The sequence below is a fragment of the Gekko japonicus genome, unplaced genomic scaffold (assembly GCF_001447785.1).
Source record: "Gekko japonicus isolate JY-2015 unplaced genomic scaffold, Gekko_japonicus_V1.1 scaffold28, whole genome shotgun sequence".
Taxonomy (NCBI): domain Eukaryota; kingdom Metazoa; phylum Chordata; class Lepidosauria; order Squamata; family Gekkonidae; genus Gekko; species Gekko japonicus.
This window is the reverse complement of record NW_015177010.1, coordinates 2,550,121-2,567,548: the sequence shown is the minus strand read 5'-3', so window position 1 is coordinate 2,567,548 and position 17,428 is coordinate 2,550,121. Positions and strand designations below refer to the sequence as shown.

Genomic DNA, 17,428 nt, shown 5'->3' with positions numbered 1-17,428 from the left:
GGCTGATCAAATTAAAAAACAAAACAGAACCAGCTAGACAGAGATTTCATCATATATGCCGATAAGTGTAGTTTCCAGAAAGAGATCAAATAGAAAAACTGAAGTCATAGACTGAATGTAAGAGACCACAAAGCCTGGCTAGCCATAGAATTCTATGGTTAAATAAATCATGTGGGAAGATGGAAGTGCTGTGTGGATGAAAGCTTGCTATCAGGGCTGGTGATTAAAGCTGCTGGATTCCCCCGCATTGTCATGTAGGGAGGGGCAATCCAAGAACACAAAGGGAGGGGCAATCCAAGAAAACAAAGACTGAGCAGCTGGTTGAAAGTCAACAGCTTTATATTTATTTTATTTATTTTTGTTTATTAATTCCATTTATACCCCGCCCTCCCCGCAAACAGGCTCAGGGCAGCTTACCTTAGTCAGTACAAGGTACCATAAAATTTAAAATATTTTAAAACCATAATATAATCATAAAGTGCTAGTAGAAAGTAAATGTTCCCTTATTTGTTAAGATGGCATGCTGCATGGTGTAACAGCAGGCAATTTCCGACTCAGTGATCTTCTGGCATCATACGATGGTATAGCTCGATCACAGAGCTGTGGCCAACCCATGGTCACAGATGTTGGGGGTAGTGGTGAGGGCGGCTCCTAGTTGAAGGCCTGGTGGAAAAACTCCGTCTTGCAGGCCCTGCGGAACTGCAAGAGATCCTGCAGGGCCCTGATCTCTTCCGGGAGCTTATTCCACCAGTATGGAGCCGCCACTGAGAAGGCCCTGGCAGCCACAAGCCTGGCATCCTTAGGGCCTGGAAGCAGAATCCTGCTGGTCCCTCATGTCATCTGATCCCAACTGTGATGGTAACTGTAACACCATCCTCTGGTAGGGTTGCCAACTGGCACTTACCCTTCCGGCGGGGGACTCCAATTCGGCTCCCGGTGCGCGCACACCGCATGCACGTCACAGGGAATTGACATCATGACGCTGGGCACGCTGAGGGCGGGGCCACAACCATACAAGGGAAAGCCATAAAGTTTTCCCTTGTATGGCCGTGGCCCCACCCCCAGCATGCCCGGTGTCATAATGTCACTTCCCTGTGACGTGCATGCTGGGGCTGGGTTCCCCCCGGGGCCCGATTCCCCGGCGTCGGGGAACGAGCCTCTGGGGTGGGAGGTTTTCCACCCCCCGGGGGGATTTGGCAGCCCTATCCTCTGGCCATCCACTATGGTGGTGCTACAGGGCCAGCAGAGAAGTTTCCTCGAACTGGGTACTGTAGTAGTGTTAAGAGCAGGGTCTCTTCTTGTGTCCCTGGCTGGAAACCCCTGTTGATGGTCTCTAACCACATTAGTCGTTAGATCCAATGGCTGTGTTCAGACACAATGGCAAACAATGTTTGTTTTGTTATGAGAATGAGCCTTGGGCAGCCGTCTCATGCAACGATAAGCAATTTTGTTTTGGAACAAGCTTTGGAAGTCTTTGGATTTGCGTTCCCCTTCCTTCGCCTTCCCCTTGGCAATAATGGTTTCCCATCCCCAACAAACCATAGTACCAGACTGGGTTGTTGGAAATGGGGAGTCTTCAGTTCCTGGGCCACATTCAAGAGGAGGAGGGAGGGGGACAACAGAAAGCTGAAAAACATCCAAAGCTTGTTCCGTAAGAACATGTTTTTTGCTGCATATGAATGCAGCCAGTGCCTGTTTGGAACTACCTTCCTATAATCACTGCTACAAGTACCATTGACTTAATGGATTCTGCCCTCAGTTATCATGTGATGTTTATTTAAGATTATGTTTCAGACACAACTGGAGAAAAAATTCTCCCATTTTCTTAATGCCGCTGGACTTGCATCTTTCCTGAAACATAACACAAATGTGTATTTTCAGCACTGATTTAAAGAGCAAATGTATTATGAACGTCCGTTCCAAGCAACAAGATACTAGGGTGTTTTATTGCAGGTGCTTTGCATCAGTATAATGAAATTAAATATTTAATGTATGCTTAAAAAAGTGAGGCACAATTGAAGCAAATTCCTTGCACTTTCTTTAACTTTACAGTAGAAACCAGGAGTAATTAGGACCCTATAAATAATCTAAATAAAATATGGCCAAGGAAGAATAAAATACAAGTAGTTTTGTGGACTCCTCCTCATGAGGCAGAGAGACTGAACACTCAGAAAAGGAGGCAGAGCACCTGATGCCACCACAAGAGGAGGCAGTTGAAACACCTCCAGGTACCCCCCTCGTTTGATGTGCATAAAGTGCCTTGGGATTCAGCCCCGCCCTCGGACTTGGACTCCAGGATCCTCTTTACCCCAGAGTCCACTGCAGAACTTGAGTTCTATCCCCAAGTGACCCCTCAGTCCTTACAAAGCCCTAACCCAACCCCACTGGAATACTCACCAACATAACCAGGCCAGGACATTTAAGTAGCAGGGAACAGCAGGGCTTGCATCCCCACCTCCTTTGCAGGAATATTTAAGATCTCAGTTCACCCTCAGCCTTTGCTGGAACAACATATGAGTGCTAATATTGTTGGCTCCAGCACCTTGACTCTTGCCCCTCAGCCTTGAGCAGGACTAATACTACTACTCCCACTGCTACTACTACTACTAGTGGTGGTTGTGCTGTTTAGGGTTGTCAGACCCCCTGGTGGAGGGGGGGTCCCCTGCAACCAGGCCCTGCCCCCCAGCTGTCGATCAGGTGGCTAGTGGAGGACTTGCCAGGAGAAAGGAAAGACCAAGCCATGTCACCAGCATTGCACAGGAAGTTATATCATCACACCAGCAATTTTAGGGTGACACTCTGGAATTTGGGCAAAAGCTCTATGGTAGAAGCCATTTTTATCATAGAGTTTTTGCCCAAATACTATAGTGTCACAGTGATGGTGCAGCTTGATGATGTCACTTCCTATGCAACACTGGGAACATGGACTGGGCCTTCCCCTTTCTCCTGGTAAGTCCTCCCCATCCCCTGTTGGTTGCCAGGAGGGACCTGGCAATTCTACTTTACACAGAATTCTGGGAAATGTGAATATTTCTGTGCTGTCGTTTCAGTGGAAGGATAAGAGGAACGTAAGATCATGGGAATCCACACTTCAAACTATTGTTTCTATGCATACCTTGGTGGAAAATGCTCCCTCTAGGCTGTGGAGTCTTGTGAGCAAAAATTCTACTTTGTGAGGTACTGGTATTAAAGTTGTGAGTGAGTGATTTGGCTGCTGCATACATTACTTTGCTCTGGAGCCATCTTTCCTGAGCTAAGACAAAAATATGTGAGCCGGAGGCTAAAAAACTGAGAGCTAGCTCACATTAACTCAGCTTAGAGGGAACACTGGAAACTACAGTTTTGTCTTCTTTTGTGGTAACTGCCTATATATGAGCTGCCAAAGACTTTTTGTCAAACTCAGAGCTTATATTTAGCTATCCTTCTGGAGAGCTGGCATTCAGTATCCTTTCATGATTGCTGTTCTGAGCTGTAATTCTGTAGGCTTCTGGTTGTCAATTGCTCTTGGAAGAGATGAAAAAACAGAGGTGCGATGGGAAAATATATGTTTTATTTGATCTGCATAGGGAGCTACTGATGCATATAAAATACATATTTTCTTCCTGCAGCCCTTTTCTTCTGTTTGCCAACTATTCTTGGACAAGGCCAACTTTGCATTTTAGGAGTTGGAGGGCTAGGTCTGTAGGGATATTTCTTGTACAAGCTTTGATTGGTTGGTGCTGCTTCTTGTATAAAGAAGTCATGTTTGAGCTAGGGCTCCCATTTTCCCAATGGGGATGGGACATACCCTGCCCTGGCTCTCATTTCCAGCCACTGCTCCTGCAGCTGGTGGGAAAAAATAATCTAAAAAAAGTCAGTAACAGGATATGGCATGACAAGTGATCTCAGTCCACTCTAGTAATTGCCACTCTAGTAATTGCCAGAAAGTCTCACTATATAGTTTTACTATATAGTTTCCAGTGATCAGGGGTCATTTCGTAGAAAAAGAGGTGCAGGAGCTCATTAGCACAACTCATTTGCATAACTTATTTGCATAACTCATTTGCATATGCTACACCCCCTGACACCACCAGAAGTGTGTCAGAAGGCAACACCCACCGCTCAGGCTCCACTGGACTGTTTTGGATTGCTAGCTATTGAGGGGGGGGGTTGGTGGGACGTGCAGATCTGTCCTCGCAGAGGAGGGAGAGCTTGTTCCTGAATAAAACTTGGTCTTAAAGGTGCCACTGGACTGGGTTTTTTTTGGGGGGGGGGCTCTGCAACTTACCTGGCTGCTTCTTCCTCTGACTGAGGGCTGCTGGGAGCAGGGGGCGGGGCTTGTTGCATGTGCCCGCCCCCTGGGCTCTTTACTGCCGGAGCTCCGCTCCTGTGCGCTCCTGCAGGAAATGACCCCTGCCAGTGATTCCCCCAGAAGTGACATCATACCATTGTCTGTCAGCACCTCCTGTACACCCCCAAGACTCCCATCGGTTGCCATACCATGCCTAGCAATTCTATGTTAGTGGTAAAATGTAGGCGTATATTCATTTTTAAAATTATTTAAATTATTATTTTTAAATTATTTAAGAAAAAATTAATGCTTACAATATTGCTGTAATATCTTCAAAGTATAACTTTAAAAAACTATAAAAGAAAAGCAATATTTTTTTAAAAAAATGAAACAACAGGACCAAAGAGAAATAGCAATGAAGACATCCCTTGAAACAAAAAAGATGCTGTTTCTTGTGGAGGTTATTCTAGCATCCATGTAAAATGGAGCCTTTGTAATCTTTTCATTGAACACTCTTAATTGTTGGTGATAGAAAGCATAATGGTGACCAAAGCCCTAATTCTTTATAATAGCAGTCTTCCAGATTAGAGTTAGCATGTCCATACAACACTACCAATTAACCTTCTTATATAAACACTAATAAACGTATCTTAACACAGGCAAATGGGACCATAGATCGCTTTGAAAGCTGCCATGCCACTTTTACAAAACCATCTTTAAAGTTTTTGTCATAACGATAAGCAAATTTAAAGTATATTGTCCTGTATTACATTTAGAAGTCAGACTGGAATGTCCTACATAAAAAATATTGCTGTTGCTAAGGAACAAGTTTCTTGGTATCTAAACAAGTACAATTGTGGTGACTGCTTTTACTTATTCGAAAACGTTTTCCTATATTATCTTCGGCTCTTTAATAATGAACGAGTAATAAGAATATGAGGAGCTGCGGTGGCTCAAGTGGTTAAGACGCTGAACTGCAGGCTGTGGAAGGTCGGTAGTTCAGCAGTTCGAGACCCGGGTACCGCAAGATGGAGTGAGCTCCCGTCTCTAGTTCCAGCTCCTGCCAACCTAGCAGTTCGAAAGCAAGAAATTGCAAATAGGTACCACCTCGGTGGGAAGGTAACAGCGTTCTGTGCGCCTTGGTGTTTAGTCATGCTGGCCACATGACCACGGAAACGTCTTCGGACAGCGCTGGCTCTTCGGCTTTGAAACGGAGATGAGCACCGCAACCCTAGAGTCAGATTCGACTGGCTTTCGAGCAAGGGAACCTTTACCCTTTTAATAAGAATATGAGCAGGCACGAATGTGACAATTTACCATGGAACTAGGACCAGAGCAATGTTCCCTCAAAGCTGTGGAGTCTTGTGAGCAAAAATTCTGCTTTGTGAGCTACGGGCATTAAATTTGTGAGCGAGCGATTTGGCTACTGCATAAATCAGTTTGCTCTGGAGCCCTCCTTCCTGAGCAAAGGCAAAAATGTGTGAGCTGGTGGCTAAAAAACTGTGAGCTAGCCCACACTAACTCAGCTTAGAGGGAACACTGGACCAGAGTATAATAAATTGTTAAGATCTTAGTAGAGAACAGGAATGCCGTTATCAACTTAGGTTAGCAATGGCAGCTATGCTCATTCCTGGGAAAGATTTATCTAATTAAAGTTCTTACAGGCCCTAGTATAGGGATGCTTGACTAGACAGTAGGCTTCCAACGTTCAGGTGGGGCCTGCGGATCTCCTGGTATTACAACAGATCTCCAGACTACAGAGATCAGTTTCCCTGAAGAAAATGGCTGCTTTGTAGGGTGGATTCTATGGCATGATACCCTGTTGAGATTCCTCTCCTCCCCAAATCCTGCCTTCCCTAGGCTCAACTCCGAAATATCCAGGAATTTCTCTCTGGAGCTGGCAGTCCTGCCCCAATAACAACTAGACTAGCAGTGCAGGTCTAATTAGAGTTGCTCCACTTAAGTTAATGGGCTTAGAAGGGTGTAACTCTGTTTAGGATTGCACTGCAAATTACTGTTGGGTGTAGGGTTTCCAGCTGTGTCTTGGGAAACTCCTGGAGATTTGGAGGCAGTGTATGGGGAAGGTGGAGTTTGGGGAGGGGAGGGACCTCAGCAAGGTTGTGATTTCACAGAATTCTTTTTGGACTGGCACCTGGGAAAGCTGGGATGGGTAATAGGTCCTTTTCTGTGATGGCACCCAACACCAGGAACTCATTAGCATATTAGGCCACACCCCCATGCCTTCCTTGGCTTGCCTGCCCGGGCAAGCCGACCCTTGGACAGGCCAGGAAAGGCACAGGGAGTCACCGGGGGGGGGGTCCGCTCTCCAGGCCTTCCCTCTGTAGCCACCCATGCAGAGGTTTTGGCTGTAGTGGGCGTGGCCAACTCTGAAGCCAGCCGGAACTCCGTTCCTGTGCGTTCCTGCCCAAAAATAGCCTTGGCACCGTGTATGTGAAAAGCCCTTCCCAGGGAAATCTCCTAATCTCTTTATGCACATAGTAAAGACCTGGCTGTGTTCAGGAAGGTTTTTGAACCATCAGTTGCAATTGTAAATAAATTTGACTTTCTGTGGCTTTTTAAAAAATGGATTTCCTGCCTTTATTGTACTGGTGGTGTTCTTGTTTTTCAGACAGTTTTTCTTTGTAGCTTCTCAGTTCTGTTGCTCCTCAGCTGTCTCTGCCTGTGGCCTGCTTCACAGTGAGATTTCTTCAGTTGTGATTTCTTCCATAGAGGGATCACATGAAGCAAAATCCATGTGAGAACAATCTAAGCTTAGACTTCTTATCTGCTTGGAAGCTGCCTTTTCCTTTGTAGTTTTTAGGGAAACATTTTCATTCAAAGTATGTGTGTGTCTGCTAAAAATTAATGATTGGTCTCCTGCAGGTGTTTAACCTCTCAAAAATAAACCAATTGCTCTATCAGGCTGTTTTAAGTAAAAATCCTCAGAAGTTAATCAAATTGCAGCCCACGGTAATATCCAATCGTTTAATTCTGAAGGAAAGTCAAAACATTTAATGTGTTTGTTTGCTGGAACCATTCAAGATACCACTAAGCTGTGGTGTCTTTCTCTGCTCTGAGGGAAAAGCAACATGTTCCTTCAGAATATAATTATCTTTTTAATGTTTTAGTTTAAAAAAATGGGGGGGGGCCATATCTTTTTTGTCTTGAAAGCAAAAATTGTGTTCTATCTGCACAAGTGTTGTGGGTTTGTTTGTTTGTTTTTGCAGTTTTCATACATACAGCTGTCAGATTTTAATGTGCTAGCCATCATATATGACCCCAATTTGTTTCAGTAATATGTGGTAATTTGTTGCTTAAGGGTAGTAAACAAAGCTAGTATAGCATGCAGTGTTTGGAAATGTAAATACTTAAGACAACATGCTATGGACCTCTTTAGTACTGTAAAAGACTATTTTAACTTGATACTTTTAAGTTCTGTGTAGTAATAATTCGATTTTCACAAGACACCTATTTGAACCCTGAGCCTACTACCCTGATTTCAGTGAGTTGTGTACCCCATATATGTGCCTGTGGGGAGAATAGAGTTGCCAGCTCCAGGTTGGGAAATAACTGGATATTTGGGGACTGGAGTTGGAGGAGGATGGGGTTTGGGGAGAGGAGGGACTAGGGTTGCCAAATGTGCCTGGGGGTTGGGGAATCCCCCGTTTTGGAGCCCCGATTTCCACCCTGGCGGAATCGGGTCCCGGGGGGAACCCCGCCCCAGAAGCTGCGTCACCAGAGGTGACGCAGCCACGTTCTGACGTTGGGGGCGTGGCTGAGCTCGTCGGGGGGGACCCATATGTTCCCCCCCGACGAGCTCGGCCACACCCCCAACGTCAGCAACGTCTGACGTCACTTTTGGTGATGTCGCGGCAGCGCGCGCGCGCAGCCGGCTCCCGGGCAGAACGGAGCCTCCCCCGCCAGTAAGATTTTAAGACTTGGCAACCCTAGGAGGGACTTCGATGGGCCTTGATGCCATAGAGTATACCTTCCAAAGGGACCATTTCCTCCAGTTGAACTGATATCTCTTGCCTGGAGATCAGTTGAAAAGAGCAAGAGTCTGGTAGCACCTTAAAGACTAACAAAATTTGTGGCAGGGTATGAACTTTCATGAGTCACTGCTCACTTCTTCAGATTCCTGAAGATAACTCCAGCTACAACCTGGAAGCTGGTAACCCTAGTTGCTAGCCCTGGGTTGGGAAATACCTGGACATTTGGGGGGTGGAGCCCAGGGGGGTTGGGGGTTGGGGAAATGAGGGACCTCAGCAGGGTACAATACCATAGAGTCTCCTCCAAAGCAGCCATTTTCTCCAGGTGAACTGATCTCTGTAATAGTGGAAGATCACCAGGCTCCAGCTGGAGGTTGGCAGCCATAGTGGGGATAAACTAGTTTCCCCCCCTCTCCAATGACTCAAGATGAGTAGTTAAGACCTTCACCACCAACAAACAAACACACACAAACACTGGACTGCTTTAGTTTCCAGCCTTGGTGACTGCATTCTGTAAACTACAACAATCTGAGCTGCATACTAGTAGTTTCTCCCTTGTAGCATTGGAACTACTTCAGCCAATGAAATTCACTGTAATTAAGAGTACTGAAATAATGTCAGGATGGTGTTCTAGATTTATTACTGTGGGACAGGAGGCTATGATCTTGTGTAAGAGTTACTGTGTTATGATAGCTGCACAAACACAGGCACTTCAGAGCTTATCTAGGAGCCATTTATATATGCAGAAACAATCTGGAGTGCACATTTGTGCAATCAAATTGCAGAATATTGGTTCTACTTCTGCTTGTTTTTTTGTCCTAACTTTTGCAGTAAAAACACATATGAAAACAACAACTGGTTATTGCCTGGAAGTAGTATATGCAGCTTGCTAACCACATTGATGCATATCAGCTGAAAATCTGTCGTAAAGCACCCCTGTTAAATCGGGGAGTATAACACAAGAGTCCTAGGATAGGGAACCCTGTGGAGTTTCTGTTCTCTGTGAGTATAATGTTGAGGATTACTCCAAAGTGCCTCATAAAACTGAGGGGTGTTTTCTTAATCATACTGTGTGAAGATATTGGATATGATGCCTTTTAAAATAAGCTTACTATCCTGTTAAGTCCGTGTCTTTGGGCCACTCATCCTCCTTTCCTCAAACACCATTAGTTCTTCAGTTCTTTTGAAATTCACAAAGACTCAAATGGAAATTCATTTTAAGAACAGTTCAGGTTCAAAAATAGCATGGTATTTGAAATCAGCTCTCAAGTAAAATATTAAATCATATTATTTCCTCCCTCCACACCAGCAGTGTTTTGTGACAAACCTGTGGGAGGTTTTTGTGGTGCGTAGGCCTTCTGCCTGGGTGGTGTTTGAATATAATTCACCTCCCCACCCTAGAAGAGGGCCTAGCGCAGCAAGGGACTAACAGTTGTACACTGTCCTAAGGCTACTTGTATGTAAATTCAAAGTCCACAAAAAGCAGGCTCCCTTTTTAATTAGGGAATCTATCCTGTTGATAGGCTTGCCAAGCAACCTGTGCGAGATGTGGGGGTGCATACTTAGTGGGGAAGGGTACAATGAGCACCCCAATGTGATGACATCACTTCCAGCATGACCTGGAAGTGATGCCACCACACTGGGAGGATGCTCTAGCAGTCACTCAAATGCAAGAGCATCACTTGATGTTATCTGTCACTTCCAGGTCATATGAGAAGTTATATCATCCCACTAGGAATGCCAATTGCATGACTCCCATTAGGTCACCATTTCCATCCCACCACCCAGCTAAGTGGTAATGGTCAAAGGTGGTGGGGAGCAGGAGGTCTTCCACCACCACCGGGCAGCTGGCAACCCCACCTGTTGCTCCTGGTTTGAAAATATCTATGAGGTCTGATCAATATCATATATTGGGGAAAAGCTGACAGGAGATTGGGGAAAAGCCAACAGGAGGTGAGAAGTCTCTGGTTCGGGATGGCTCATCTCAAAGAGATGAAGGAGTAGCTGTTACTTTTCTACAAGGAAATGGATTAGAATTGTCCACTGAGTCTGTGGCAAATGATATGGACTGCCTGGCAAGGTCTTGAGGCAGCAAGAGGAAGGTTGTGGGCTTAACATGCATGGGAAACTACAGATGTTTATATACAAATGCTAGAAGTGTCCGAGGTAAAATCAGGGAATTGGAATGCTTGGTGTTGGGGGGGGGGGGAATAGACATTGTGGGTATTTCAGAAACTTGGTGGGATGAGGAAAATAAGTGGGATACAGTGATTCCTGGTTATAAATTATATCAGAAGGATGGGGGGAAGGGTTGGAGGTGGGGTGGCTCTGTATGTCAGAGAGGGTATACAGTCCAGTAAGATTGAGAGGGTAAGAGAATTGGATTCTCTTCTGGAAATGCTATGGGTTGAAATAGTGGGCCCAAAAGGAAGCTTAACACTGGGAGTATGTTACTGCCTACCAGATAAAAAGACAGAGGAGGAGTATAAAATGATGAATGAATTAAAGATAGCGGTTAGACAAAATAACTGTGTCATAATAGGTTATTTTAACTACCCACACATTGATTGGGTCAATATGTGTTCAAGTCGGGAAAAAGAGATTGAGTTTCCAGACATTCTCAATGACTGTGCTATGGAACAGATGGTCACAGAACCTACCAGGGGAGAGGCAATCCTGGATTTGGTCCTAAGTAATGCCTAAGACCTGGTAAGAGATGTAAAACTGATTGCTTGGGAACAGTGACCATAATGTTACTGAGTTCAACATTTGTATAGATAAGGAATTGGCCAAAAAGACTGACACAACCACTTTTAACTTTAAAAGGGGTAACTTCTCTGATATGAGGGGACATTTGAGGAAGAACCTGAAAGGAAAAGTAGAAAGGGTCAAAACCATTGGGGAAGCTTGGAGTCTATTTAAAACTACAATCCTAGAAGATAGAAAAAATATATACCACGGGTTAGGAAAGGCACAAATAGGTATAGAAAAAGGCCTGCATGGTTAACAAAGTAATGGAAGCTGCAAAAGGTAAGGGTTCCTTTAAGCAGTGGAAAGCTAGTCTCAGTGAGGTTGATAAAAGGGAACACAGGCTGTGCCAAATAAAATGCAAGTCTCTGATCAGGCAGGCAAAAAGGGAATATGAGGAGCATATCACAAAAAATGTAAAGACCAAAATAAAACTTTCTTCAAATACATTAGAAGCAGGAAACCAGCCAGGGAGGAAGTGGGGCCCTTGGATGACCAAGGGGTAAAAGCAGTACTGAAGGATGATAGGGAAATGGCTGAGAAGCTAAATGCATTTTTTGCCTCTGTCTTCATTGTGGAAGATGAGAAGCGCTTGCCCACTCCAGAACCGCTGAGTTTGGGAGGGGTGTTGAAAGACCTGAGTCGGATTGAGGTGACGAGAGAGGAGGTCCTAAAACTGATAGACAACTTAAAAACTGATAAATCACCAGGCCCGGATGGCATACGTCCAAGCAGGGCTTTTTTTGTAGAAAAAGCCTAGCATGAGCTCATTAGCATAATAGGCCACATCCAACAGCAGCAGCAGAAGAAGAGATTGGATTTATACCCCGCCCTTCACTACCCAAAGGTGTCTCAGAGCGGTTTACAAACTCCTTTCCCTTCCCCTCCCCACAAGAGACACCCTGTGAAGTAGGCGGGGCTCAGAGAGCTCTTGACAGAAACTGCTCTTTTTCAAGAACAGCTCTTATCAGAGCTACAGCTTGCCTAAAGCCATCCAGCTAGGTGCAAGTGGAGGAGTGGGGAATCAAACCTGGTTCTCCCAGATTAGAGTCCAAACTGGCTCAGTCTTTCAGAAACTGGCTCAGAAACTCATTAGCATATTAGATCACACAGTGCAGCTCATTAGCATATTAGGCCACACCCCATGCCTTCCCTTGGCTTGCCCGGGCGCCCCACAGCTGTGGGGAGCCCGAGCAAGCTGGCCCTTGGAGGGGAGGGGACGGGAGGCAGTTTAAACTGTCTTCCCTTGGCTTGCCCGGGCACCCCGCAGCTGTGGGGAGCCCAGGCAAGCCGGCCCTTGGACAGGCCGGGGAATGCACGGGGAGGCATTTAAATGCCTCCCCGATCCTTCCAGCCCCACCCCCCGGCCTGCCTGCCTCAGAGTCGCCACTCTCCAGGCCTTCCCTCTGTAGCCATGCACACAGAGGTTTTCGCTGTAGTTGGCATAACCAACTCTGAAGCCAGCCGGAACTCTGTTCCTGTGCGGTCCTGTCCAAAAATAGCCCTGCGTCTGAGAGTTCTGAAGGAATTCAAATATGAACGTGCGGATCTCCTGACAAAAATATGTAATCTTTCATTAAAATCTGCCTCCATTCCTGAGGACTGGGAGGTAGCTAATGTCACTCCCTTCTTTAAAAAGGGTTCCAGAGGAGAATTGCGAAATTACAGGCCAGTCAGTCTGATGTCAATACCGGGTAAGTTGGTGGAAACTGTTATTAAGGAAAGAATTAGTAGGCACATAGATGAACAAAAACTACTGAGGCAAACTCAGCATGTGTTCTGTAAGGGAAGATCTTGTCTCACTAACCTGTTAGTGTTCTTAGAGGGAGTGAACAATCATGTGGACAAGGGGGACCCAATAGATGTTGTTTACCTTGACTTTCAGAAAACTTTTGATAAAGTTCCTCATCAAAGTCTCCTAAGTAAGCTCAGTAGTCATGGGATAAAAGGACAAGTCCTCTTGTGGATCAAAAACTGGCTAATTAATAGGAAACAGAGAGTGAGTATAAATGGGAAATTTTCTCCGTGGAGGGTGGTAAGCAGTGGGATACCACAGGGATCAGTACTCGGTCCGATGCTTTTTAACTTGTTTATTAATGACTTGCAATTGGGAGTAAGCAGTGAAGTGGCTAAATTTGCAGATGACATGAAGTTGTTCTGGGTGGTGAGACCAGGGATGGTGAGAACCAGGGAGGATTGTGAGGCACTCCAAAGGGATCTGTCAAGGATGGGCGAGTGGGCGTCAACATGGCAAATAGGGTTCAATGTGGCCAAGTGCAAAGTGATGCACATTGGAGCCAAAAATCCAAACTATAAATACACGTTTTTTGTTGTTGTTCAGTCGCACAGTCGAGTCCGACTCTTTGCGACCCCCATGGACCACGCCAGGCCCTCCTGTCTTCTGCCGTCTTCTGAAGTTTGCTCAATTTCATGTTTGTTGCATCTATGACACTGTCTAACCATCTCATCCTTTGCCGTCCCCGTCTTCTTTGACCTTCAATCTTTCCCAGCATCAGGGTCTTCTCCAGTGAGGGCTCCCTTCTCATTTGGTGGCCAAAGTATTTGAGCTTCAGTTTCATTATCTGGCCTTCCAGGGAACAGTCAGGGTTGATTTCTTTGAGGATTGACTGATTTGTTCTTCTTGCAGTCTCAAAAAGGATATTATAGCATTCGAAAAAGTGCAGAAAAAGGCAACTAGAATGATAAAAGGGGGAAAAAAGAAAAAAAAAGAATGATAAAAGGGTTGGAACACTTTCCCTACGAAGAAAGGTTAAAGCACTTGGGGCTCTTTAGCTTGGAGAAATGACGGCTGAGGGGTGACATGATCAAGGTTTATAAGATTATGCATGGGATAGAGTAGGTAGAGAAAGAAATACTTTTCTCCTTTTCTCACAATACAAGAACTCGTGGGTACTCAATGAAATTGCTGATCAGTTGGGTTAGAGCAAAGAGTGATTAGCACATGGAATTCACTGCCACAGGGGGTAGTAGCGGCTACAAGCATGGATGGCTTCAAGAGGGAATCAGATAAACATATGGAACAGAAGTCCATCAGTGGCTATTAGCCACAAGGTATAGATAGGAACTCTCGGTCTGGGGCAGGTGATGCTCTGTATTCTTGGTGATTTGGGGGGGGCAACAGTGGGAGGGCTTCTAGTGTCCTGGCCCCACTGCTGGACCTCCTGATGGCACCTGGTATTTTTGTCCACTGTGTGACAGAGTGTTGGACTGGATGGGCCACTGGCCTGTTCCAACATTGGCTTCTCTTATGTTCTTATATTCTTAACTATGTTTATAAGTCCTACCTCTTACATGACCTTGCACCAGAGCTCAAGCTCTTGAACCTCAATCTCCTAACTGTAAAATGGAAATGATAATTATTTGGAAGATTTAGTTATCTTGGAGATTATAAATTCATTTAAAAGTTTTTTTTAAACCAGTAGAAGTGCATACTTAAAACAGCAACTCAGCTTCTGATGTCATTCAGTTTGGATCCCTTCCCCGTTCACGTTTATGTGTGTGTTGTAGCTTGTGTGCAGGCAGCATATTGAAAAGGAATTTAAGCAGGAAAATATTACATTTTAGTTGGCTGAAACCCAAATACTTCAAATCCACCCTTCTGCTTAAACATTTCTTGTAGGATATAAAGTAGAGGTTTAAGAAATCCAGTGTGATTCCCGAAAAGCCTGCTACATCACCTTAGTTATGCTTTTGCTTAATTAAGAAGTATGAGAATGTTCACTGATTTTCCATTTTTCCCCATCAGTAATACGTAGGAATCCGTTTGGAATGGACATCTGTTGCCGGAAGGGGTCAAGAAGCCCATTGCAGGAGCTCTACAATCCAACCCAGGTGAGTGTCCCGGTGTTGCACTGATAGCTTTAGAGTCTAGAAACATCCCACACATGTTTCTCCATTATTTTTCTGGAGGATTCCCCCCCCCATCCTGCAGTGAAATTTTAAAACAAACTATACACCTGTCTTGAAAAGGTTAATTGCTTTGCTGTGAGCCCTGGTGAGTTTTTATTTGGGGGGCGGGGATGAATTTGTTGGACAGTTAATTCAGGGCAGATGAAAGGAAGTACTTCACACAATGTGTAATTATCGAATTCACTGTCCCAAGATGACATGATAGCCACTAGCTTAGATTGCTTTGAAAGGGGATGAGACAAATTAATGGAGGCTAGGCCCGTCAGTGGCTACTATGACTAAATGAAACTTCCATTTTCAGAGGCACTGTACATTGAATGCTAGTTGCTGAAGAGCTTCTGTGCTCTGCTTGTAGTTTTTCCAAGGGAAAGGCAATGCTGGACTTGATGGACTATTGATCTTATATTCTTTCAATCTTTACTGAATAGGGAGATAGAGACGATAATCAAACACAGGCACAATAAAGAAGATCTGGGTTTCTCAATTTAAGAACACTGTGTGACAACTACCTCAGATAGGCTAAGTGTTGCAGTTGGCCCTAACTATGTGATTGGCAAACTTGTTCAAACATGTATTTACAGAAGTGGCAAGCCCCCGGATTTCTGCATGTTTTTCTTATTTTGTTTAAAGGGAACAAGATGTTACAGGAAAGGCATAACTGACATACTCTGTGAATGTCTTTTCCTGCTAACGTTTGAAACTGGAGTTGTCTCTCTCATCAGGGCTGAACATTTGAAAGAGTCTTAACATTAAATGTATGTGCCAGAGAATATTGCCAGCACCACCCATAATTCAGACCACTTTTACATTAAGAATAAAGCAGCTGGTTTAGTGGGAGAGCTAGTGAGAAAGGGTTGGCAGGAAAGGAGGTACCAAAAGGTGTACCAAGCCCTTTTGTGGAGTAATGAACCGAATTAACTAATCTGACTAGTATTATTGCCCTCATTTGGTAATCCCAAACTGTTTGCTGTGATTTGCTTCTCTGGATTAGTCAATAGCTACTGTGTGACAAGGGCTACCTGATCCTTCGTAAACTTATCACGTTCAAGATTTGCTTCATGTTGGCAATGATGGAGGAGGAGATGCTATTCTCGATAACATTCATTTATGATAATAGAATACAGGTAATGTAACTCTGAAGTATTAAAGTTACTGCTGTTAGGTGTGTGAACAAAACCACTGTTTAGGTGATGCAGAAAGGAACTTAGGAGACAACTGATTTCCTTGGCCAGTGGTACCTCAGCTTGAACATCAATATATTTTCAATATAGCCCTGACCTGGATAGCCCAGGCAAGCCTGATCTCATCAGATCTCGGAAGCGAAGCAGGGTCGACTCTGGCAAGTACTTGGATGGGGGACCGCCTTGGAATACCAGCAATCGGGAGGCAGGGGCAGGCTTTATTCAGCCACCTCTCTGAATATTCTCCAGGCCCCCAGTAGGGGTCAGTCACCAGAAGTTGCCATGACTTCCAGGTGCACACAAAGTCAGCCACCAGAGGTCTCCATGACTTCCAGGTGCATGAACATTTACACACATGCGCACACATACACATGCACATATGAAAAATACCAACCCCCCCCCCCAAATATTTTCAATATGGCTAGAAGTGTTGTGGCTTATCCTTAAACTGCATCTTCTTGTATGTTTGAAGAATTAACATTTCAAGGCTCCATTTTGCAGATACGTTTCCCACAGGTTATCCTTATGTGGCAAATCTCAGGAACGACATTTCCTGCCAACAGTGGAGAGGAAGTGCTGCCATTGAGGGGGAAAATGCTAGCCAACTATTAAGCATATTTATTAACGTTTAACAGCTGCCTATTATATATTTACACCTCGATGAATAACGTTTTGTGAAACTCTGTCAGCTATTAAGGGAAGTGACTCATAATAAATTTCACTCATTAGATTTAACAAGGCACTAAATGTTTCAAATGCTACCTGATTATGGAAAGAATCACTGTTAGCCTTGCAAAATGGGTTCCTGCAGATTAAAAAGAAATTTACACCAGACCAGTTGCCAGTTGACAGATACGTGTTAGTTGTTATGTGGGAATGTCAAAACTTGAGGCGTTTGATATGTATTTCTAATGCAATATGTTACTTATATGAATGTGCTAAATGAGCAGTCATTTTACTTGAGAACATGAGGGCAACATTCCTGAATATCAAAATTTTCACCTGAGCAAATTGGGATCCATGTTGCTAACTGGAAAGCGTGTATAAAACTTTCAACAGGAAGAAACTAAGCCTACCGAAAGAGGAAATAATAAGACTTTGAAATGGTTTTAGGGAATGACTGCGGAGGAAAAGAAAACTCTAACCTCTTTGACTTATTGCCTCTGGGGTTTGCTGAGAAACATTCAGTAGATGGTTGCTGCTTTTCTGTTCCCATTGCCAAAGGTCATGAAGTAAGATAAAGACATAACAAAATTCTTAAAGAGGCCTTAATTCCAGAATCTTTGTAACCCTGGTGAACAGAAAGGTTT

The 17,428-nt window shown here is 44.5% G+C and overlaps 1 protein-coding gene across 2 annotated transcripts in view; it reads left to right on the top strand.

Moving 5' to 3' along the window:
* Positions 1-17,428, top strand: part of CHST11 (carbohydrate (chondroitin 4) sulfotransferase 11) — a 337,644-nt gene that overhangs the window by 158,646 nt on the left and 161,570 nt on the right. For both annotated transcript variants that reach the window (XM_015427580.1, XM_015427579.1), the window contains exon 2: positions 14,774-14,859. In XM_015427580.1, the coding sequence (XP_015283066.1) occupies positions 14,774-14,859 (86 nt within the window). The remainder of the gene's footprint in view (positions 1-14,773; positions 14,860-17,428) is intronic.